General features: G+C 38.5%; 2 protein-coding genes across 6 annotated transcripts in view; one reads left to right on the forward strand and one right to left on the reverse strand.

Moving 5' to 3' along the window:
• Positions 1–349: 349 nt before the first annotated feature.
• On the forward strand, positions 350–23,065 carry ccdc12 (coiled-coil domain containing 12). The gene is made up of 7 exons (XM_062062988.1): positions 350–511; positions 9,836–9,912; positions 19,631–19,710; positions 20,358–20,419; positions 20,496–20,530; positions 22,623–22,699; positions 22,821–23,065. The coding sequence occupies exons 1-7, from the start codon at positions 428–430 to the stop codon at positions 22,898–22,900; spliced, it is 495 nt and encodes a 164-aa protein (XP_061918972.1). The 5' UTR covers positions 350–427; the 3' UTR covers positions 22,901–23,065.
• si:ch211-257p13.3 (kinesin-like protein KIFC3) overlaps positions 22,298–25,741 on the reverse strand; it is a 49,296-nt gene continuing 45,852 nt past the window's right edge. For 3 of the 5 annotated variants that reach the window (XM_062062979.1, XM_062062978.1, XM_062062975.1), the window contains one exon: positions 22,967–24,985. In XM_062062979.1, coding sequence (XP_061918963.1) covers positions 24,866–24,985 — 120 coding nt within the window. In that variant the 3' untranslated portion in view covers positions 22,967–24,865. Of the gene's footprint in view, positions 22,541–22,966; positions 24,986–25,741 lie in introns of those variants that run through there. The other 2 variants (XR_009827750.1, XM_062062977.1) reach the window with 2 other exon arrangements.

Raw genomic sequence — 25,741 nt, forward strand, 5'->3', positions numbered from 1 at the left:
TCCGGTACAGGCAAGCGATCAGCGATCAAAAGTTGCGAACTTTAACGTCGATGTTCCCTACTAAATCCTTTCAGCAAAAATATGGCAATATCGCGAAATGGATCTGCTATCCCCGTTTAAATAAAAAAAAATCATTTCAGTAGGCCTTTAATCATCAGAGTATATACATTGAATTATTTAAATTATTTACAATCATAACATGATATTAAAACCCAAACAATATGAATATATAACTAAAATAGTATTATTAAATAGAATTAGACACAGACACGTAAATGCACATCGTATCTAACTTTAAACGTATTAGTGGAAAACAAAGGCGAGTGCGATCGATCATTTGTCAATCGACTGCACCACTTAGCCGAGGTTGTGCAATGGATCGCAGAGACAAGTGAGCGGCGTGTACCGTGTAGCGGCAGAGCAAAACATGGAGAAAAACATCGGGTCTCTACAGGAGCAAGCCCTTAAGAGGAAAGAAAGATTAAAAGCACTAAGGGAAAAACAACTTCACGTAAGTAGATATCGAAGTAAGGCGGACAAAAAGTTAGAAATGTTCGTTGTTTTTGAGTCATGTACCAGTGTTAGCCGCGAGCTAGCCTGCTAGCGAGAGGCTAACCCATCACAACTTTTCAGCAAGCATGTTATAAAATCACTTTGTGAAACTCGTCTTAAACTGACTGTACTTATGTATTCTACATTTGTTCAGTCGTTGTTTGATGGTTTACGTTGAGGCTGTACAGTCATATATATTTTACATTTAAACAGACTAAAATCCACTATCAGGAATATACGTTTATATACATAAACACATACAAATATAATAAACATCACATAGGACTTTGAGTTGAGTTTGAGTTTATTTGGAACATGCAAGCATACAACATGATACATCACAATTTCCAGTTTCTCTTTTCAACATGTTCGAAAGGGAGTAGCAAGAAGCAGAGTTTATTTAATCCAGGGACAGTACATATCAATGAACACACAATTGTAAATATGCAAGATTGTAGTCGGTGTCTAATTTTAAACTTCCGTCCCTGCGGCAATTAATGCCAAACAAGACAGCACCAAACAACAGTAAAACAATGCCATATACATCAATAAAACAATAATAGAAAGTACAGTGGGACTCAAATAAAAAGCAAAAACAATAAAGCAATATTACTAATGACAGACCAGACCATCAATTAAATGACCATAGACATTTGGATTTAAGTGTAAGAGCCCTAGTGTGTGAATGTGAGTGTGATTGTTGGCCCTGCGATGATGTGGCGACTTGTCCAGGGTGTACCCCACCTTCTGCCCGAATGCAGCTGAGATAGGCGCCAGGACCCTCCGCGACCCCAAAAGGGACAAGCGTTAGAAAATGGATGGATGGATGGAGTGCTGAATTGCTCAAGTGCTAAAGCGCCTGAGTGCCAACTTCCAAAACATACAAGAAGAGAACTGCTCATTGCTTGTTACAAAGTGGTAATTCACAAGTTTTTAAAGTGCTGGTGTGAATTGCACACTGCCCAATAGCTTGTATTCCGTCACATGACTTCTTCCCAGAAGTGAAAAACAGTGGTGGTCATCCAAGTCGGGCTGGGCGATATATCGAATATACTCGATATATCGCGGGTTTGTCTCTGTGTGATATAGAAAATGACTATATCGTAGGGGTGTAATTGTACACAAAAATATCGGTTCAGTACGTACCTCGGTTCAGAGGTCACGGTTCGGTTCAATTTCGGTACAGTAAGAAAACAACAAAATATACATGTTTTGGTTATTTATTTACCAAATTTGTAAACAATGGCTTTATCCTTTTCAGTGTTTCCCATAAACTGCCAAGATACCTGTGGCGGTGGGGGCGTGGCTATGAGCGTGGTCACCATGACATCATCGAGTAATTTGCATAATTTACTACAATGATATGATTTTCTCTAAAAAGGCTCAAAAAATGTATACTTACTAATTAATAATAACAGTTTGGTTTTAAAACGTCCATCCATCCATCCATCCATTTTACAATATAATTACAACACTTTATGTACATATTTATATACAGATTTGAACAATAAGTTATTCACTGAAATATATTTATTAATTGTGGTTCTTACAAAAAATATATCTTATAAAATATAAAAGCTAAAATGTCTCTTAAAGCTCCGCCCCTTTAATTAGTGCATACTAAATAATTTAACTTTAGCCTACTACTACAACCATATTATTTACCAACAACATAAAGTGAAACAGAGGCAGAGGTGTCCTGCCACAGTCAGCAACAAATAAACACAAAACAGTAGTGGTCAAATACAAATAAGGCAACAAGAGAAGTATCCTACACTTCTCTTTTGTAAAGTAAATCTGAACAGCCTATATGGGCATCTACATCAACTATATGATTTGCCTGAAAAGCTGGACTGGACAAAAAGAAATAAAAAATGTATTTGTAGCGGACGTAATTCTTTCGTGGCGGGCCGCCACAAATAAATTAATGTGTGGGAAACACTGCTTTTAACATTGGGAACACTATAATAATTCTGCCCACGTTAATCAACATTAAACTGCCTCAAGTTGATGCTCAGATTAAATAGAATGGCAAAACTTTTCTTCTACATATAAAAAGTGCAACATTAAACAGTTTCAAGTCAACTCATCATGCTTAATTTATTACAGCATTTGGGAAGCCTGTAGTTGATTTTTATTATGTAAATGTTATATTTTTATCAACATGTGATATCGGGGACCCTGCCATTCAAAACTAGGCTGCTACATTACTAATGGTTAATGTAACTATAGCTGAAAAAATAGTACAAGCAATAAGAATAAGCATTAGGAGAGACTACACACACACGCACCGCAAAATGAGCTAACGCTACGCTAAAAGCGAATTAGCCTTCACCTCAAGCCAGGACTGCGAGCGAGCTGAGCTGCAGTTTAAGTTTCTAAAAGGTCAACGGGCTCATAGTGATGTTACTAGTAGTTGACTGGGAGGTGTTTGTTATAATTTGGGGAGAGTATGCTGCCTTATGCTCACCTGCTAAACACCTATCTGCTCGACGCTGAAGCGCTGACTAAATGCGCTCTGAATACGCACTGCTGATTGGCTGTTACCGCTTTGTGTGTACCAATCAGATGGTTGTGTGGGTGGGACAATGCTGGGTGCTGAGACAGAGGCAGAAGAAGCAAAGCAGCTTGTTAAGACTTTAGCCTAGAAACTCGTTCGGTCCCCCCCCCCCCCCGTACCGAACCGAAGTCCCCGTACCAAAACTGTTCAATACAAAACACGTACCGTTACACCCCTAATGAACACACAAATGTAAATATGCAAGATTGTAGCCGGTGTCTAATTTTAAACTTCCGTCCCTGCGGCAATTAATGCCAAACAGGACAGCACCAAACAACAGGAAAACAATGCCATGTACATCAATAAAACAATAATATAAAGTACAGTAGGACTCAAACAAAAATCAAAAACAATAAACCAAAATTACTAATGACAGACCACCAATTAAATTTAAGTGTAAGAGTGCTGAATTGCTCAAGTGCTAAAGCGCCTGAGTGCCAACTGCCAAAACATACGAGAACTGCTCATTGCTTGTTACAAAGTGGCAATTCACAAGTTTGTAAAGTGCTGGTGTAAATTGCACACTGCCTTATAGCTTGTATTCCGTCACGTGACTTCTTTCCGGAAGTGAAAAACAGTGGTGGTCATCCAAGTAGGGCTGGGTGATATATCCAATATACTCGATATATCGCGGGTTTGTCTCCGTGCGATATAGAAAATGACTATATCGTGATATTCGAGTATACGTTCTCAGGCAGTTGCTTTTAGCTGCGGGCATTACATTCTCACAGAGGCTTAAAACAAACGCACCTTCTTACATACGTCACATACTGTCGCGCGTGCAACGTCATACGCTCTCGCGGAGCAGAGAGGTAGCGCTATTGGGTAACGTTAGCTGTGGTGCAAGCGGAGCGGTGCGAGTGGTAATACGAGAGAGAGAAGGTGCGAATCTGGTAACAAATGAAGGAATAATTCATTCCCAAGAAAAACAGCACGGGGTCCATCGTCTGGCGGTGGTTTGGCTTCAAGCGGGAAGATGTTGAAAAGACAACCGTAATATGCACTGCTAATTTGTAGCATCATTCGAAAAGTCACCCGCTAGAGAATGAGGAGTACTTGAAACTCCGCATGTCAACATCTCTGTTCGGTGCCACACCCACAAAATGCCCAAGCAACCATTTCCAGATCAACACCGTATGAAAAAACTAGTCAACAACAGAAGGAGATAACGTCCGCAGTAACCTACCACATAGCGAAGGACATACACTATTTGATTTCCTATTGTGCAAGTAATTTTTATTTGACAGTTATTGAAATATCTTGTGTGACATCATGCACAAAAGTGCACTTTATTTGTTTTAAACGATTGTATTGGCGTTCTGTACAAAAAGTGCACTTTAATTTTGTGTTTTGATATGTCATCTTAGTGACCATGCACAAAAGTGCACTCATAGCTTGTTTTAAAATGTCTCTGACAATCTTGCACTTTCTGTTTTGGAAATGACATGAATGTTTGTGCCACTGCTTAATAACTGTTTAATAAATACAGTTTTGGTAAATTGACTTAGTTGTGATTTCCCTCTCTGCATGAAAGTTTAAAATGAGCATATATTAATGCAGTATGAACAAAAATGTTTTAATGTAGACACATATAATCATCACACTGATGTGATTATATGCATCAAGTGTTCATTCAAGGCTAAGGCAAAATATAGAGAGATATATATCGTGTATCGGGATATGGCCTAAAAATATCAAGATATTAATAAAAGGCCATATCGTCCAGCCATACATCCAGCCAAAATAGCTTTTTTGCAGCAAGCAGCGCGCAAACTCTCTGAGTACGGAGAGGGCCTAGATCTTCCTGAAAAATTCCATTCATTAATTAATTTTTTTTTTTAGTACCACGGATAGTCACCCATACACTAGGTGTGGTGAAATTACCCTCTGCATTTGACCCATCACCTTGTTCAACTCCCTGGGAGGTTAGGGGAGCAGTGAGCAGCAGCGGTGGCCGCGCTCGGGAATCATTTTGGTGATTTAACCCCCAATTCCAATCCTTGATGCTGAGTGCCAAGCAGGGAGGTAATGGGTCCCATTTTTATAGTCTTTACCGCTTGTCCCTTACGGGGTCACGGGGGGTGCTGGAGCCTATCCCAGCTGCACACGGGCGGAAGGCGGGATTGCACCCTGGACAAGTCGCCACCCCATCGCAGGGCCAACACAGATTGACAGACAACATTCACACTCTAGGGTCAGATACGAGCAAACAAATCTAACTATGCAATGGAATAGATCCCTATACTTTATCAAAAAATTATTTGTCGAGTGACTATCCGTTGGTGGATTTCCCAGACATATCAAACTATCTTTTGCTCCAGACATCATTCTACATGACAAAACAGATAATTACTTGGAAAAGCATGGTGACCTACAACTTCTTTGTGTGTGGCTGGGTCAAGCAAATTGGTATCAAGATTCTCCCGGTACACGGTGGCACAGGGGTTAGTGAGTGTGTCTCACAATAAGAAAATATACATAATTTTTGCTCGGGTAAGTTTGCCTTTCATGATTTAACTTTGCGTCTACAGCCATGTTTGTTGCCTTATTGTTGTTGCAAGCGCTGTTACAAGTATGCGTGTCTTCATAAAAATATAACTATTTCTCAACGCTGGGAATGTGCTGAAAGCTTGATTTATAATTGCTGCCTTTGGTAAAAGCTTAACTCTTTCAGGTTCTGCGCACATTTGCTTTCTTTAATTTAGACTCGCCGAGTTGGTGCTTTATGAAACACTTGTCGCAAAATTGTGTTTTAAGAAATACAAAAAATATCCAGATAATACTTAAATGGGAAATACTAAACGTTAAAAATGTATCAACGAAGTGATCACTGCAAACTTGTGCGTTCTTTAACTTCTTTGAGAAAGGCTAAATGGCGCCAGGTATCCATTGAGAATAGACGCTGGCTTGACCACCGTGTAAATTTAATGCGCTGGACGTGACTTCAGCTAAATCCAAGCAATTGCACTTATATAGACAGGGCCCAACTAGAATGTTTTTTTCTGAAGCCAAACTGCATTGGGTTTAATTTGTATGGACTATTATTCAAATGTTTAAAGAACTGCTCTGCCACCAGTTTTTCAGCTACTTTGGAAACTAAAGGGGGAATGCTTATCGGTTATTGATTGTTTCAGGGTCTCGTGATTTAAAGATTGGAGTGATAAATGCAGATTTCCTGAAATTGACCTTCAATTATAGATTTGTTAATGATGCTAGTGATTGGGGCAATTAGCGATTGTTAGTGAGTTTTGAGAACCATTGTTTCAATATAAAATGTATCCTTGGCTTTTGAGTTCTTCAACCCACAGGTAACTATTTACATCTAACTGAGACACCAAAGTAGCCATATTCAGAGGCATTGTAAGTTGGATTTGTGGACAGGAGTTATTGGCCACATTTTTTACAGAGTCAAAGTATATGTTTAGGGCTGTTGCAATCTCATTTGAATCACAAGTTAGATTTCCATTTATTTGCAACTCTCTAATGTTCTTATTTATAGTATTATTTCCTGTTAGTTTCTTTATGTTTGTCCAAATATCCTTAGCATTGCCCCTGGGCAAAATATATCACGATGATATAAAATAATAAAGAGTGGTACAATAATCATACGTAACTTGAAAGAGGAAAATGTAATCATTAGTTATCATTTCTGAAGTTTTAATAGCTTTTTTAGTGTCCAGTTTGCCAAACTGATGGAAACGTCCATTTGAATAATGTATTCTTTTATCCGATGTGTTCTCTTTTACCTGTTGCATTTGTGGATACAATATTTTACATGGGTAATAAATACATTTCGAATATATTTCACATTATAATCAGTTCCTCTATTATATCCAAATAAAATATTGTATTTTTCTATACCTAAGTGAACCTTTGCTGTTTATTTAAAAAGTGTATCAATTTCAAACTACAAGAGGCGTGTGTATATGCATTAAAGAATATGTGGCAAACAGTTTAGTCAAATAGGTTACAAAAAACACATAATGGATCAATGAAATGAATCTCCTCAAAAAGCTTTTAAATTGGTATATTTTATGGATTATCTTGAATGACACTCTTCTTAATTTGTGCACATGCAGGCACGGTCATATTGATTTTTCCAAACACTGCATTCCAGTGAATATAAGTTTGGTTCTAACCAGACGAGAAGCAACATTATTTAGGCTGCTACGGCAAGATTTGGCATCTTTGGAGCTTAAGATCATGCCCTAGTTTTCAGCCAGTGTGTAACATACGATATAGTATTATACATTTTTGGTCGTCTGCTTATCTTCAGAAAGTGTTGGAAAAACAAATGTAAGTTATTAAATTGATTAACACACATACAGTATTGGGCAATAAAACTAAACTGCACTTAATGTGCACAGGATTATTTTAAGTTTCACCAAGCATTTTGTTTTTTTAAATATGACCATTGTTTAAGTTGTTCTGGAAAGAATGTGCCCCTCGAGCAGTTCAAACCTGGCTACGTTGTGCATTATTGTAGATGACATTGAGGAGTTGCAGTATGGAAACAAACTGACTTGGCAAGCCAAGTTTGACAGAAGACTGTTGACATTCTTTGCTTTCCTTTTGTACTCCTTTTCAAGACTGAGTCAGAGCTATGAATTGTTGTAGCAGGTGAACAGGAAGCGTCGTCAGGAAAATATAACAGGGGCGGGATTTGATATCCTTTGTTAACTTGGACTTTTTCTCAGGATTCATGCTAGCCTGTTTTTACTTTTAAATTACCTCTGATGCAGTTTGTTAGGTCTTCTTTCTCTGATTTTCCAAAAGCACATTCTTAAAAGTCCTTAGTAGCACACAAATCAAATTCATGTAAAACATATTCAACATGTGTGGTTTGACAGCTTTGTATTGTAGTAATTTGAGTTAATTATACCCTGAAATTTACAACTACATCAGGGTTATCCCTAGCTTGCCAATACATTTGTGGCGGTGGATGTGTGGTTAGGGGCCTGGTCAATGTAACGTAATCTTATAATTTGCATAATCAACGATAATGCATTTCTTTTCTTTAAAAAGGCAAAAAAAATTCAATTTAAAGCAAATTTTTAGTTGTTTATAGTGCCGCCAGTGGACCAAAGCGGTAGTGTTTTGCCTGAAGGAAGACCACATTTCCCTTGAGGACTAGCGCAAAGTGCCGTAACTCGTCAGAAACTACTGTCCCGTAGATACAAACTGACACGATAATACCACAATGATTCAGTATGACTGATCTTTCCACAGTAGGAACCTACATACAGTATTTTACTCAAACTTTATATTTGCGGTTTGCAGTCATCGCATTGTTTTTTTCTTTATATAGTACTTTTGAGTTTGTTGCGTGGCTGGTTGTGTCAATGTGGAACTGCAAACTATCAATTTGGTGGCCATTTATTGAAATCACGCAAATTTCCGATAGCTAACATTGGCATTATCATTTTGATTTGAACATCGAAAATGATTGATTATGTCATCAGAATATTCTGTTTCGGCAGTACTGTTTTGGTGATCCAAGTCTTTCTGTGGCCAAATTTTTTTTGACCTACTCAGTGGCCTTGTGGTTAGAGTGTCCGCCCTGAGATTGGTAGGTTGTGAGTTCAAACCCTGGCCGGAGTCATATCAAAGACTATAAAAATGGGACCCATTACCTCCCTGCTTGGCACTCAGCATCAAGGGTTGGAATTGGGGGTTAAATCACCAAAAATGATTCCCGGGCGCGGCCACCGCTGCTGCCCACTGCTCCCCTCACCTCCCAGGGGGTGATCAAGGGTGATGGGTCAAATGCAGAGAATAATTTCGCCGCACCTAGTGTGTGTGTGACAATCATTGGTACTTTAACTTTTTTAACTTTACTTTTGGCACATCCACTTAATGTGCTCAACACAAGAATGGAACATTATCCTATTGTATACATCAGTGGTTCTCAAATGGGGATACGCGTACCTCTGGGGGTACTTGAAGGTATGCCAAGGGGTACGTGAGATTTTTTTTAAATATTCTAAAAATAGCAACAATTCAAAAATCATTTATAAATATAAATAAAAACCTATCTTTTTTTCCAAATAGTTCAAGAAAGACCACTACAAATGAGCAATATTTTGCACTGTTATACAATTTAATAAATAAGAAACTGATGACATAGTGCTGTATTTTACTTCTTTATCTCTTTTTTTCAACCAAAAATGCTTTGCTCTGATTAGGGGGTACTTGAATTTTAAAAAAAATTCACAGGGAGACATCACTGAAAAAAGGTTGAGAACCACTGGTATACATAATATTAAGACTATGCTAAAAATAATTTACAACAATTTTATGAGCATAAAGTAAATACTCATTAGAATAAAGTCATATTTTTTTACAAGTAAAACATTATTATGGGGTAATGTTTTAATAGTAGTTAATTCATCAAAGTAAAAGTAGGCATAATTTTGAGAATAAAGGCACATGAAGAATTAATAGTACAGGTAAAAAGCTAAACACAATTATTAACATTAAAATCAAGTGTTAATATGGGAACAAAATGTTTAGTATGCAATACTATTGTTATTGGTAAAACATTTATTTCCAGGTAAAGAATGATCATTTAATTGTAATATTACTAGAATAAAGTTGTAATAATATGAGGTAAGTGATACTAATATTATTTTTGTAAAATGTGTGAGTTACTTTATTGTGAAGGTGATGACTTTTATGGAACATACAGTATTGATATGTTGTTGTTTTTTTTTATCTCAACAGGGACAAGAACCTGAAGATGGTGAGCCAAAGCATAAAAAGGCTGCTCCGGAGGAGGAGAAGATGGAGGAGAGACACAGGTTAGAGCTTCACATGAAGTTGTCCTTCATAGTTGTGGACCTATTTGTTATTTTTGGCTTGTCGTTGGAAGTAAAACATTTATCTTAACACTAATTAGCATTGATACCTTGCATACTGTTTACACTAGTTACTCGTAAGGCCTTGTGCTAATAATAGTTAGTCAAATATTCTGCAGTCGGTGCGAAGAAGAAACAGCAGCCATCTTTCCTGTCCTACAGGACCTTTTTCCATTGTTTATATTTAATGAGTGTGAGGTGACGACACCAAAGGGAGTGCCTCTGTATTTCCTCCAGTCCAACACAATAGAGCACTCTCAACATAATGAATGAGTGGAATGGCCTAATAGTAATATTTGTCCTAAAGGAGGCATAAAATAGACCTGTTGACTTTGTCCTTTTATACAAACTAAGACACATTTGAGCGAGTGTGTCATGTGTCAGTGTTAAAAATTTGATGAGGGATCACATTGCAAAGCTGGTGTTTAAAGAGCATGGTAGTCCTGTTTGCATTGAGTGCATCTCAGCAAAGTTGAAGAAAACAAGTTTATCTTTAACTTTTAGGGTTAATGGTTCTCTGGGGGCATTTCACTGCCCTTGAATGGGAAAGGTAGTGTGATTTTAGTGGAACCATTTTATTTTTAAAGTCCATTGGAAACACTTTTGGAGAGGACACATTCATATTGAAGTTTTTTTTTAGGACGATGACAACATCAGTCAGTGGAAGCAAAGGGCAACAGAGTTACTTTTGTCTTGAATAAATATTTGGACAGTTAGTGTTTGTTGATAGGATATTAATCTTTCCAAGAGGAGTATTCCTAAAACATTGTGACCATTTTGTTGAAACACTAGTTGTCAAATTAGAATTTGTACACATCCTTGTGCAGCGGAACCTCGAAGGTTGAATGTTAGGAATGTTCTAAACTCCTGATTCCATGCCATATTTAGCAGAAATGTTGCCTTGTCAGAAGTTTGTGTTGACTTATAGCAGGGGTTACCAACGCGGTGCCCGCAGGCACCAGGTCGCCCGTAAGGACCAGATGAGTTGCCCGCGGGCCTGTTCTAAAAAAAAAAATTAAATCTACATAGAAAAACACAAGATACACTTTCAATCAGTGCATCAACCCAAACAACCTCCCCCATGCACACTCATCCACACCCACTCACACAAAAGGGGTTATTTCTTTCTACTACCAATATTCTGGTTCCCACAACATAGACAACACATCTGCAAGGGACACAGTCTCTGAAGCACACATGATTGTATAGGCTGCTGGTCCACTAACATTTTCATTAATTACTATTTTTTATGTAATTATTTTTATATTGTTTTACTTTCTTTTTTTTTCCAAGAAAATGTTTTTTATTTATTTATCTTATTTTATTTTATTTTTTAAAAAAAAGGGCCTTATCTTCAACAGACCAGGTTGTCAATGAAATTAGATTTGTTTAAAGGGTTTTTTAAACCAGGCCCAGTCCAGATAATGTCCAAGTCGGACTCAGCAACACGCACCTTCATTCATGTACACAGAAAAAAATTAGGGAACACAACAGATTGCATATAATTTATAAACAAAATTACATTTTCAAAATAAGCATTTATGTACAGTTCAGATTATGTCCAGGTCACTCAAATTAGGGAACACAACAACAGATATCATATAATCTATAAACATAATTATACTTTCAAAATAAGCCTTTGAGGACTTCTCATCTTTTTTTTAAATGTTTTTTGGCATCATTATCGTTTTCAACCATGTAACTTTCTAAAATTAGAAAATACTGAATAAATGTTTTAAAGAAAGTAATACTAAGTGAATATCTGTTTTTGGCCTTAAAAATAAACATTTTACCGAGTACTATAATTAAATTGACTAAATCATGATTGTCAATGAACTCTCCTAAAATAACAGAAACCACATTAAGCTTCATAAACACACCAATCCTTAAACACATTTTTTCAACTTCCACCCAAAACAAAGACACAATATGACAATACCAAAACAAATGCAGGGTGGATTCAGGCTCCTGACAACAAAGTCGGCAATCATCTGACTCTGTCATATTCCATCATTTTAACATTTTCCCTGTGGGCAAGAAGTTATAAATAATTTTAATTTGAAAATAAAGATTTTGCACATCGATAGTGGTTTTATAGATTAGTTTGAATATGGCATCCCATGGCAACGGGCAGTCAAAAAAGTCCTCCCATTTTCCATTTGTGTTGTATGAGGCAGCCTTCAAAGATTTCTTTATTAAATAAAAATTATATATTTTTCTATTTATTTTAGTTCCTTTTTGCCAACTAGAATTTCTTATTAGAGGTTTACAAACTAATAATTTAGTAGTTCCATAATTAATTATTTGTTTCCATCTTTTCCCAATTACTCCAGTTAGTTGATAAAATGAAAAGCTTGAGCAAGCATCACCATACATTAAGGCTGAAACGACGCGTCGACGTAGTCGACGTCATCGGTTATGTAAATACGTCGACGCCGTTTTTGTGCGTCGACGCGTCGCATAATGACGTCACACTACCGTCATGGCGAAGCGCAAAGCAGACGATCAAAGAAGACGATGCGAGCGGTGCGAGCGAGGGGGGAAAAGCATGCCAAAAGTGGTCAAAAGTGTGGGAGTATTTCAATAAACGGCCTAATAATGTTGTTGTATGCACACTGTGTCGAGCGGAAATGGCCTATCATAGCAGCACAACGGCTATGAACGAACATTTGAAAGAAAACCATCAACTAGTCAATCGTCCGCGCGAGCATACGTTGTCATCATTACACAAAAACATGAATGTGTCATTTGTATCTGCTAGGGGTGTAACGGTACGTGTTTTGTATTGAACCGTTTCGGTACGGGGCTTTCGGTTCGGTACGGGGGTGTACCGAACGAGTTTCTAAGCTAAAGTCTTAGCAAGCTGCTTTGCTCCGTCTGCCTCTGTCTCAGCACGCAGCATTGTCCCACCCACACAACCATCTGATTGGTACACACGCAGCATTGTCCCACCCACACAACCATCTGATTGGTACACACGAAGCATTATCAGCCAATCAGCAGTGCGTATTCAGAGCGCATGTAGTCAGCGCTTCAGCGTGGAGCAGATAGGTGTTTAGCAGGTGAGCATCAGGCAGCGGACTCTCCCCAAATGATAATAAACACCTCCCAGTCAACTACTAGTAACATCACTATGAGCCCGTTGACCTTCTAGAAACTTAAACTGCAGCTCAGCTCACTCGCAATCCTGGCTTGAGGTGAAGGCTAATTAGCTCTCAGTTCCAGCCACATCGACCCCTTCTGAGCGCCTATTTTCAGCTGCTGGGAATATTGTAAATAAGAAAAGAACCAAAGCATGTAGACATGCTAACCTTTCTTCATTACAACTGTTAGTCACTCACTGGAATGAGTAGAATTGGTTATTGTGTACTGTGTTGGACTGGATGTTTATTTTGCACATTTTAAAAGCAATACTTAATGTTTACAGTGCTCCAGAATATTTAGATTGGCACTTTTTTGTATTGGATGTTTATCTTTATTTTTGCACATTTTAGCAAATAAGCAATACTTTCACTTTTGTTGAAATGTTTACACTGTTGTTACAGAATATTTCGTTTTGCACTTTTTTGTATTGGATGTTTATCTTTATTTTTGCACATTTTAAAGCAAAATAAGCAATACTTTTACTTTTGAAATGCTTATACTATTGCAGAATATTAAGATTTGCACTGGATGTTGACTCTTATATTTGCACATTAAAAAGCAAATAAGCTACTTTTAATTTTGTTAAATTTTAAAAGTTTTAAATGTTTACATTGTTACAGAATATTTAGTCATGTTGTTGTCAATGTTGACTGGGTGGCCATACTTCTTTTTTTTTGTAAATAAAAGCCATGCCTTTTGAAAAAACGGGCCTACATTTATTTTTTCATCTTCATTTTGAATAAAAAAATAATCGGTAAAAGGAAAAATAATCTATAGATTAATCGAAAAAAATAATCTATAGATTAACCGATTAATCGAAAAAATAATCTATAGATTAATCGATAGAAAAATAATCGTTAGCTGCAGCCTTACCATACATAGCTCTAAATTCATCATACTTCATAATTTTACCATTCTCATTGATAATATCATTGACAAAAATGATTCCTCTTTCAAACATATTTTTCCAAAAGAAAGGCTTTCCATCTATTACAATATTAGAGTTCATCCATATTAACTGCTGCAAAATATCGTCTCTTTTTTCTGGCACATAAAATTGAAAACACCACTATGAGTGGATTGTTTCCTTTATGAACCCCGCCATGTTTCCCAGCAGACTCTCTGGGAGGGGATCACTTGTAAAAAAGGATGCAATTTCTTTTGATACAGTACATGTTTTTTGTCCAACAGGACATTTGTGTACCACTCAATGTTTAAATACATCTTTGGAACAATTGATGCTTTTAAAGACAGACACATAGCTTCAAGGTTGAGAAGTTTCAGGCCCCCATATTCATACTCTTTGTACAAAACCTTTCTTTTAATCTTTTCTGGTTTGCCGTTCCAGACAAAATCGAAGACCCTCCGCTCATAAATCTTAAAAAAGTTTTGTGATGGAGCTGGTAATGACAAAAACTGATAAATAAATTGAGGAATAATAAACGAGTTGGCAATAGACATTTTACCATACAAGGTTAGGGATTTCCCTTTCCATAATTGCATAATTTTGTCCAGCTTTCTTAGTCGATTATCATAATTTACTGAGCCTAGATCTTCCAGATTTTCTGGGACAACAACGCCAAGTATGTTAACTGGTCCATCTGTCCACAAAACAGGCACTTTGCATTCCATCCGAAAGGACGTTCCCTTTAGATTTCCGATGCTTAACATTTTACATTTATCATAATTAAGCTTAAGGCCAGGTTGCTGTGAAAATATGTCCAAAAGATTAAGAAGGTTCCGCAAACAATGAGGAAAAATCTTGTCTTTGTGAATCAGCCTTTTCTGACATGAACTTCATCAAGAACAAACACAGAACACGCCTCACTGATGCACATCTGCAAGACTCACTCAGAGTTGCAGTGTCAAGTTACACACCAGAGTACAACACACTAGTTAACAGCATGCAATGCCAGGCTTCCCACTAACTGACAAAGAAACAGATAACAGATTTGGTGTCCAGTTCAAAGTGTGACATGATTTAAAAATTTGAGAGTTTACTTTTGTATTTTACATGAGTTATTATTTGTACAAACATGGTGCAAAGTAATTCATGATTTGTTAAAAAAAAATGTTAGTGGCTAGCTAGTTAAAATGGGATATTGTGATTAGAAGTGATCATTTGAAAATGTTCAATTTGAAAAATGTGCACTTAGAGAAAATATAAAAATAAAGTGTTGCATATTGATATTTATCTGTTTCTATATATATTTATTGTGAGAAATCATTAAGATGATCAGTGTTTCCACAAAGATAAATATCATTAATTATTAATAATAACAGAGTTAAAGGTAAATTGAGCAAATTGGCTACTTCTGGCAGTTTATTTAAGTGTGTATCTAACTGGTAGCCCTTCGCATTAATCACTACCCAAGAAGTAGCCCTTGGTTTCAAAAAGGTTGGTGACCCCTGACTTATAGTGTCATCATGTAGGGATTGACCATATGGCCTAGAATCTATATCTAAATATGTATATAAACGATACGTATCACAATATACTATCAGATATGTAAATGGTAATACAACCATTTCAAAATGGGTTGCAATGGCTCCTAAATAATTGCTGACGTATGCGGTAACATATTGTCATTTTCAGTTGTATTATTTTGTCAAAACCATTATTATTCTATGTGTTAATTTACTGTTAATATATGGTTAATTTATTTTGTAACATAGTTCTATCTACGTTTTTGTCAAAATTTACAAAGTACCATATCTTCCAGAATATAGATTATAAACTGCACCCTTTAACTTTTAGGAATTTAATTTTTTTTTTTTCATATATTAGCTGCAACTATAGGCCGCATATACTGTATATACGTCGCGAAATAAGTTATTTATACAGAAATATTTTGTAAATGTTTATTTACATACCTTAATCGTTTCCAAACAGTGCCTGTAACACAGCAGTAAAACGGCTGATCAAACGAAACCAAAGTCATGGACCCACTAGATTCTGAAGCTAGCTTTCCAATCAGCTAAACAGACTCAATAACTCCAGGGTGACGTCTTGGTGAATTTACTGAGGAATTTGTGAAACTGAAACAATACAAAAATAATGCCGTTATAAGTTAATAATCCTAACACTCACAAACGTGTTAGGATATTAGCTAATGCTGACGGCGCTCGCTTTATTACATTACGATAGCACTTACAATTATGCATGGAAACACTCCTACAGAAATCACACGTGGGACGGTTTGGTAAGTATAAACAGTTTTAGTTAAATTGTAAAACTTACAAATGTTGCTGGAGTACTGAATGAAGAATTTATACAAGTCGAAGCACTATAGACGGCTAAAAGACAGAATGGGACTTATACTTCCGGTTGAAAGCAATAAATGGAAGGACACTGCAGCACTTGCAGTGAGAGAACTTCTCCAAAAGATGGTGCCCTAGCACAAACAATAACACACCTTTTCAGTGTTTTTAAAAACGATTTTTTAAACTATTTGCATTTTAACCTTCAGCAAAGAAAAATTCATAAATTAGCCACACCGTTCAAAGCGTAGGAAAAAATTTGCGATTTATAATCCAGAATTTACTGTATTTATTTTCCTGTTGTTCGATACTTTATCAGTTTTGGGTGATACTACAAATTTGGGTATCGATCCAATACCAAGTAGTTACAGGGGCAGTATTGGCCATACCAATTGCTGATACTATATTATTATATTATTTCCTATTATTGGCTCTAATTTAATTAATTTTAAATCCCTCCGGTGTCCAGAGACTTATTTCCTACGTTTGTAAACAATAAAAAAAAGACAAAGTAATCTTTTTTTTTTGTGATAACAAAAATATAAATCTACCGTTTAGTTATATTGTAATACTTACAACAGTTGCTTGGAGTGATGAATGAAGAATCCATAAGAGTAGAAACAATATGGACGACTACAAGACGGAACGGCACTTGTACATAACTTTCGGTTCAAAGCACTAAACAGAAGAAAATACTGTAGACGTTCACCCTGCAGCAGTGAGAGAACTCATCCAAAAGATGGCGCCACAGCATAAACAATAACACACGTCGTTAGTGTCTTTACTTGTTTTATGAAAACTATTTGCAGTATGGCCGTTGGCAAAGATAACACTGTTTTATAACTTGCAGTGTTTAAAGCGTAGGAAAAAGGTAACTGCTTATAGTCTGAAGTTTACGGTAATAGCTTTAGTATTTATTTAATCTAAAAGCCACCAATGACGAGTCAGGTCGCATCAACAAATTGAATGCCGCTTCAGCTGGCGAGGCGGGCTTCCACGGAATGGCCACACCTGTGGCCCCCAACGAGGCAAGAGTGAGCGGCAGTGGCACACCAGCAGCCATAATGACCCACGCACGGGTCCTGGGCGTTGCTGCCAATGGCGCAGAGAGCATCCATGGAACAACCACACTCTTGGCCGACAAGGAGAAGGTGTGTGGGTGCCAGACAGGCGCCTCCGCAGCAGGCGAGCTGGGAGTCACGAAGGCTGCTGGGCAGGAGGTTAGCTGGATGCAGAGCTGGAGGTGAGGCGAAGGCTGGCTGCAGAGCTGGAGGTGAGGCGAAGGCTGGCTGCAGAGCTGGAGGTGAGGCGAAGGCTGGCTGCAGAGCTGGAGGCGAGGCTGGAGCTGACTGCAGAGCTGGAGGCGAGGCTGGAGCTGACTGCACAGCTGGAGGCGACGCAGAGGCTGGCTGCAGAGCTAGAGGTGACGCAGAAACTGGCTGCAGCCCTGGAGGTGACACAGGGGCTGGCTGCAGAGCTCTAAGACCCACTGGAGACGAGGATGTGGCGTCGTAGGAAGACCCACTGGAGAGGATGCCAGTGGCGTCTGCAGGCCCACTGCGATAGCTGGTGGCTTCTGCGAGCCCATTGGAGTAGCTGGTGGCGTCTGCAGGCCCACTGGAGTAGCAGGCTGCTGGGCTGGACGTATGACCGGGGGAGGCGGCCGTGCAGGAGGTGGCGGCTTAGCTGGACGTAGGACCAGGGGGCGGCAGCCTGGCTGGAGCAAGTTTGGCTTGTGCGAGTGTCAAAGCAAGAAGTGGATTCACCATTTCCAGCTCCCTTAGCACCTTCTCACCACTTATCCATCCATGCCACACTACTTCTCTGGAGGGTGCCTCATCCAAGGAGGCAGATCTTTTGGATGTTGCAGATAGGCAGAAGGAAGAACTGGCGGTGGCGATATCTCCGGAGGTAAAGCTGAAGACACCCCCGCTGGGGAAGAGGTGGGTAGCACCGTTGAAGGAGAACTGGCACTGGAGGAAGCTGTGTGACCAGCTGCACAGTTCCCAGAACTAGCCCGTCAGGAAGCGCATTCAAAACGCTCTCTCAAGGTAGTGGGAGGAGCTGTTCAGTGACCTCAGACCCCAAGGGTGGGTGGGCTTTGGGGAGCCCGGGAGACTGCATTAGTGCTACTGTACAAACCAATATTTAAAACAATAAAAGCTTAGCCATTAAAACCGTTAAAATACTAAGACTAAAACACTATCAGTGAAGCATAAGAAACATAACACATGCAAAATAGTGGCTTTTCTAACAATGTGTCTATTTTAATTATTTAACAAAAAGAAGATTTCAGTGTACTGTATGTATAAATACTTCTTAACACATTCAACCATACTGCGATGATAATGATAACCGTGATATTAAATTGTCATATAGTTACATCCCTACTGAGCAGTTTGCTCATTACCGCTATTAGAACACTGGTGGTGTTGCTGCTGTGTTGTACCAAATACTCGTTGATAAATGACCTTGTGGTCAGAGAGAGCTATGTTTTACTTTCAACTTTTTCACACACGCCAAATCAATATTACATTTTACAGTGTTTTGTTTGTCAGATTTTGGAAATAGCAGCCTCCCTTGCATTCGGCATTTAAATTAAATAAACACAGGTTCAAAAAATGTCACCCGACTTTTGGGGCATTTTCCTTTTCCGTCCACATTTTTAATGCACATCTGGAATTCTAAATTAAGTTGACATAGTGTTAAATGTTGGTGAGATGGATCAGTAGCCATCTTTTTGCTCACACTGCCTCTTCTGTGAGCGGAGGGCTAATAGTGGCAAACACGAGCAGCATCCCTGCCCTCAGCCATACAAGGCATGCATCTGTCTGTGAATGAATGAATGTGTCGGCTACGTGCCCCTGCTAGCTTCATCGCATGGCTCAGAGTAGCCTAGAACTCCCTTCTTAATCCACAGGCGCTTTAGTTTACCTTCATATCACCCTGCTGGACCCTGTGTGGTCGCTGAGCCCAGCCTGCCAAGAATTCCTCAAAGAGAGATGATGAAAGTAATTAGACTGTCAAGGACAACATTCCTCGGCTCCTTGTTGTCTGTGCCCGGGAGCAGGTGGGACATGTTAACGAGACTGCTTTCCAGGGTGGAAAAAAGGGGGACTTTATTCCCCCCAGCCTCCAGTCTGTCAACAGGCAGTCATACAGGGATGCAGATGGTCTCTTGATGGAGTCCCCTCAGTCTCATGCCTATAGCACCCCCTGCTGGTGGACACTGTCTCATACTTGTGTTTGTGCTCAGGGATCTGAAGCTGAGGAACTACATTCCAGAAGATGAAGGGCTGAAGGAGAGGCAGGTGCCCAAAGCCAAACCTGCATCAGGTTAGTTAGGAATACTAAATTTTTATTGTTTAATGTTTTCAATGTTGTACTGCAGCTGCACAATACACAAATATTTATATGGTGTACCGTATTTTTCGGAGTATAAGTCGCACCGGCCGAAAATGCATAATAAAAAAGGAAAAAAAACATATACAAGTCGCACTGGAGTATAAGTCGCATTTTTTGGGGAAATGTATTTGATAAAACCCAACACCAAGAATAGACATTTGAAAGGCAATTTAAAATAAATAGAGAATAGTGAACAACAGGCTGAATAAGTACGTTATATGATGCATAAATAACTAACTGAGAACGTGCCTGGTATGTTAACGTAACATATTATGGTAAGAGTCATTCAAATAACTACAACATATAGAGCATGCTATACGTTTACCAAACAATCTGTCACTCCTAATCGCTAAATCCCATGAAATCTTATACGTCTAAAAGTCTCGTACGTGAATGAGCTAAATAATAATATTTGGTATTTTACGGTAAATGTGTTAATAATTTCACGCATAAGTCGCTCCTGAGTATAAGTCGCACCCAAACTATGAAAAAAACTGCGACTTATAGTCCGAAAAATATGGTACTAATAATACAGGAAGTGTATAATTGACTTGATGAGAGCATTTTCTTGTTCACAGTGGAGGACAAAGTCAAAGACCAGTTACAGGCAGCCAATCCTGAGCCCATCATTGAAGAAGTGGTGGGTACTTCTTTCTTCTATCCTTTTTTTGCTATCTAAACAAATAAGTTGTTTATACAGTCTATATTCTACTCAGGATTTAGCGAACCTGGCCCCAAGGAAACCAGACTGGTAAGAACTTTTTGGTTCTTTACACAATTACACATTTTTATTAAGCTTATCTTATTAAATTTAGAATGTGCTGTTATTGTTGTAAATCAAATAATGTATTTATTTAATTTTAAATTTTTGTACAAAAAAAATGGCTCGTGCACTAAACAAAGACAAAAAACTACTAATGGCTCCCATTTAAATCATTTGGGTTTTGCCATCAAACCCCTTGTGTATCCAGAGACTTAATCCCTGAGTTTGTAAACAATAAAACAACAACAAAAGTGACATTTAAAAAACAAAAAAAAACTATAAAAATAAAAATATTGATCAATCACTTTAGTATCGTTTATATATCGATATTGTGTGTGGCATGCTTAGCCATTCCTTTTGGTGAAGATTAGTATCTTAAAATAAACATCATAGCATATTCGATTGGTTTAAACCTTTTTTATGAAATGAAAAATATAAAAATTGCAAACATTATTAGAAATGTCCGATATTATCGGCCGATAAATGCTTTAAAATGTAATATCGGAAATTATCTGTATCGGTTTCAACCTCCCGATTTTCCCGGGAGACTCCCGAATATCAGTGCCCCTCCCGGAAATCTCCCGGGGCAACCATTCTCCCGAATTTCTCCCGATTTCCACCCGGACAACATAATTGGGGGCGTACCTTAAAGGCACTGCCTTTAGCGTCCTCTACAACCTGTCGTCACGTCCGCTTTTCCTCCATACAAACAGCGTGCCGGCCCAGTCACATAATATATGCGGCATTTACACACACCTAAGTGAATGCACAGCATACTTGGTCAACAGCCATACAGGTCACACTGAGGGTGGACGTATAAACAACTTTAACACTGTTACAAATATGCGCCACACTGTGAACCCACACCAAACAAGAATGACAAATACATTTTGGGAGAACATCTGCACCGTAACACAACAGAACAAATACCCAGAACCCCTTGCAGCACTAACTCTTCCGGGACGCTACAATATACAAACCCCCCCCCAATCTCCCGAATTCGAAGTCTCAAGGTTGGCAAGTATGCTCTAGTATACTCTGGACTGAAGCGGTGTGCCTTCATTGTTTTTGTAGCTGTTGTTTTGAGGCGTGTTTAAAAAAAATAATGCACTTTGTGAAAGTCGAAGTATAGTATTTCCCATAGTTGTAGTGGGTATTAGGATTATCTCAGGGAGAGCATGTCCCAAATTCCAAGCTGCTGTTTTGAGGCATGTTAAAAAAAAGAATGCACTTTGTGACTTCAATAATAAATATGGCAGTGCCATGTTGGCACTTTTTTCCTTAACTGGAGTTGAAGTTGTTCTCTTATTTTGGAAAACCTTGTTTTTGATTGATTGATTGAAACTTGTATTACTAGATTGCACAGTACAGTACATATTCCGTACAATTGACCACTAAATGGTAACACCCGAATAAGTTTTTCAACTTGTTTAAGTCCATGTTAATCAATTCATGGTAAAGTTACATTGTTTAATGCATCCAGCAGGGCATCACAACAAAATTAGGCATAATAATGCGTTAATTCCACGACTGTATATATTGGGGTCGGTTGATATCAGAATCGGTAATTAAGAGTTGGACAATGTCGGAATATCGGATATCGGCAAAAAAGCCATTATCGGACATCTCTACATATTATATTATCGTTTATAAAGCCAAGTCGCATGTATGAAATATTGATATCACAAGGTATTTTATTGTTGTCATTCACAGTACAATTGTAATGCACTAGCATCAACTATACTGATAATGTATTATTGTACTGTATTGACTCTGGAGTCTCCAATATCATACCAGTATCACAATATTTCGTATCGTTATCGCCTCCTATACAGTATTGTTTCATTAGCGTAAAAAATCAATATCAAAATGTATTATTTAGTGCTGTCAAATGATTATTTAAAAAAATCAGATTAATCAGTTTAAAAATTACCCAGTTCAAAAAGGGAAATGTGGGCGCCGGTCCTGATCCTATGATTGGGACATCTGTAGTATCTCCTGAAAAAGAGTCAAGTCAACAAATTCATTATTGTCTAAATGTGTAAATAGTAGGATTGAAGTTGATGTGTTGTGGTTTTAGGGATCTCAAACGGGATGTTGCAAAGAAACTGGAAAAGCTATCAAGGAGAACACAAAGGGCCATTGCTGAACTCATCCGTGAGTACTTCCTGTTTCTCTCCTCGATCCCAAAAGGACACAAAACTGCACCTCAGCTCGAATCCGATCCCTATTTTCTCTTTAATTATGAACACGAATAAATCAAAGTGTTTGTGTGCAGGCGATCGCCTGCGAGGCAGTGAGGAGGAGCTGGCTGCAGCGGTGGGAGCTGTGCAAGAAGACCAGAGGGACTCAGACTGAATAAAGGTCACAGTGGAAAATGTAGAGCATCACAAGGCAGGGAACATATTGGCACGTGACGGCAGCTTCGTCTAGTCTTTTTATTTTTGTACAATGAAAATCCAATGATACAATCTTGTATATGTGTAATTCAATTATAAACAAGCTACAAACTTTTGAATATAAGTACACTACTTTTCTTTCCAAATGTCATCCACACTCCCTTTAAATACATATTTATTCAGACAACTACCACTTAAAGGGAACTGCACATTTTTTTTAAATGTTGCCTATCAATCAAAATCCTTATGTGAGACAAGAACACATTTTATTTTTTATGCATTTTAACTCGTAAATTCACGATAACAAAAGTCAGCTAACGTTGAAGCCAATGGGAGTCGCTCTATTCCGCCTATAAAGCGCTCTAAAAAACACCCAAAATCCTCTATCATTGTTTTATATACACACGCTGTAAGTATATATGCAATGTAGTAAAAGGCACATTCATAATAACATGTAATATTTACATACTTTTCTCATTTTAAGCATACGACAGACGCATCACAACGTTCATTATTTCCTTTACCAACAACTACTTCTATTAATTATGGCAGACTTCATGAGGGACGATTACTTTGGGACAAAAGGTGCTACAGAACCTACTTTTTGAGCCTGAATATACGGAGGATGAGCAACCAGTTTTAGTAGCTAAATGATAAACAGATCTAGATTTTAGTGAAACACTAAGCATCGTGCAGCCTCTTCAGCAGTATACAGTAAGTACAAACAATTACTTACTGTGCAATGTCTGCTCTCACTGGGATGCCGACTGATGGGATGTTTATATCCTCCTGTTTAGATGAACAATTAATCATAATCCTCACGCAGGTCAAAAAAAAAAAGGTGCGGCAAACGAGCGTCTTTTCGTGTCCTTTTCACCATCTCCAGGTCTAAGTTGAATGTCAAAGTTGGCCAACTTCTCGGTTTATGGCAACAACATTCTATTACCCAGGTGAGAGGCATGATTTATCATCTAGAATTATGCAGCAGCTCAGTTTGTCAATAGCTGCATAAAGACCAAGACCAAGGCGCTGGTAAAAATAGTTTGTCTGCGTTAGCGCTCTTAATAACTATCATTAATACTTGGGTAATATTCAGGTCAGGACTTGTAAATGGAGTATTGTTTGCGGTTTTTGGATGTTTTTTAAGAGAGCTTTATGGGCACCATAGATTACTCCTATAAGCTGCATTGTTAACCACCTTGTACTTGCCGTATATTACGAATTAGAATGCATTTAAAAAAAAAACGTGTTCTTCTCTTACCTAGGAATTGTGAATCATCAAAGCAAAATTCCCAAAAAAGTGCAATTTACCTGTAAGTTTTGATTCTTGGGTTGGTACGCTTGAACTGTTTTTGGTATGACCTTCACTAGTGATATCTATGCAAGCACCTCAATACCTGGTCTGACATAAAAGCATCCTTTTTGACTATAAAGTGCATTTTCTGTCCACATAGGCCCACAAACCTCCCCAACATATTGCACTATTCATGACAACACAAGGCCTCATACTCAACCCTGGTAAAAAGGCAAACAAATAAGGCTCTAAAGCAAAACAAGGAGTTCAGCCACTACATAGATATGTGACACTTGTGTCATAAAACGCTACATAACATGTTTAAATACCACTTAGAAGGACGAAAGTAATCAGAAATGTGTTAAATGTCGGTGAGGAGATCCCGAAGATGTGTAAAGGAAAGAGAATACTGGCTCACAGAATCACACAATGTGGTGGAGGCAGACTTTTTGCTTTGGTTGGTAGAATTATTCCTGCTCAACGGTGGTCAAAAGGTGCTCACCTGTCTGATGCCAGATCACGTCTGGCTGACATAGACAGTTTTAGCCCTTGTGCAGGATAGTTGATGTTGTAATGTTAGGAAGAGTGTGACTGGTGCGTGTGCGCTCACAGCATCAGGAAGTTGTCGGTTTAGTCGCACTGCCCAGATTCGATCTTCCTGGCTGCGGGGCCGAGCTCCACCTTGCACACTCTCTGGGCAAACTTCAGCGAGCACAATGTCTCTCCTACGTTACTCTCCAGGGAAGACACCTTCAACAAGGAAACAAACGTAACTCAACTGTTCCAATAGAAGAATGCATATTTGAGATGATTCAATACTGCAGGTTTTCACGCCCATTTCCCAATTAGTGCCTATTTCTGATTGTGTAACTGTCTACATCTACCGTAGTTTTCGGAGTATAAGTCGCACCAGCCGAAAATGCATAATAAAGAAGGAAAAATACATATATAAGTCGCACTGGAGCAGGGGTGCCCATTATGTCGATCGCAAGCTACCGGTTGATCGCGCAGGGTGTGTCAGTCGATCGCCAGCCAGGCATTAAAAAAATAGTCCTAAAAATGAGCGATCATAAATCTTCACTATGACGTCACTTTCGTCACTTGATTGACATTCACGGCACCCGAAGGTCTTGTGAGATGACGCTGGCTGCTGCCAGCTCATTATTAAGAAAAAATAACAGACAGGAAGGCGAGAAACACTTTATTTCAACAGACTCTGGCGCCGTACCTGTCGTCAAAACGCCAAAGACCGACTGCACAGTTGCACAATAAAAGCGCTGCTTCATCCTGCCTGCGCTAACAAAATAAGAGTCTCAGAAAGCTGGCGTGCACAAGCTAGCAAGCTACGGAGTTTGCCGCCAATGTATTTCTTGCAAAGTGTATACGAAGGAGTACGGAAGCTGGACAAATAAGATGCCAAAAACCAACCACTTTCATGTGGTATTGGACAGAAAGGAGGACTTTTTTTCTCCTCCATTTGAAAATGCGGACGTTATCAGCACCATT

The sequence above is a fragment of the Entelurus aequoreus genome, linkage group LG11 (genome assembly GCF_033978785.1).
Source record: "Entelurus aequoreus isolate RoL-2023_Sb linkage group LG11, RoL_Eaeq_v1.1, whole genome shotgun sequence".
NCBI classification, from domain to species: Eukaryota; Metazoa; Chordata; class Actinopteri; order Syngnathiformes; family Syngnathidae; genus Entelurus; species Entelurus aequoreus.

Bases quoted from the DNA above. Each gene is read 5' to 3' on its own strand.
- ccdc12 (XM_062062988.1), top strand. From the start codon at position 428: ATGGAGAAAAACATCGGGTCTCTACAGGAGCAAGCCCTTAAGAGGAAA. The intron at 19,711-20,357 runs GTTAGTTAGGAA...TCTTGTTCACAG, and splicing joins CAAAGCCAAACCTGCATCAG to TGGAGGACAAAGTCAAAGAC. The intron at 20,420-20,495 runs GTGGGTACTTCT...TATTCTACTCAG, and splicing joins AGCCCATCATTGAAGAAGTG to GATTTAGCGAACCTGGCCCC.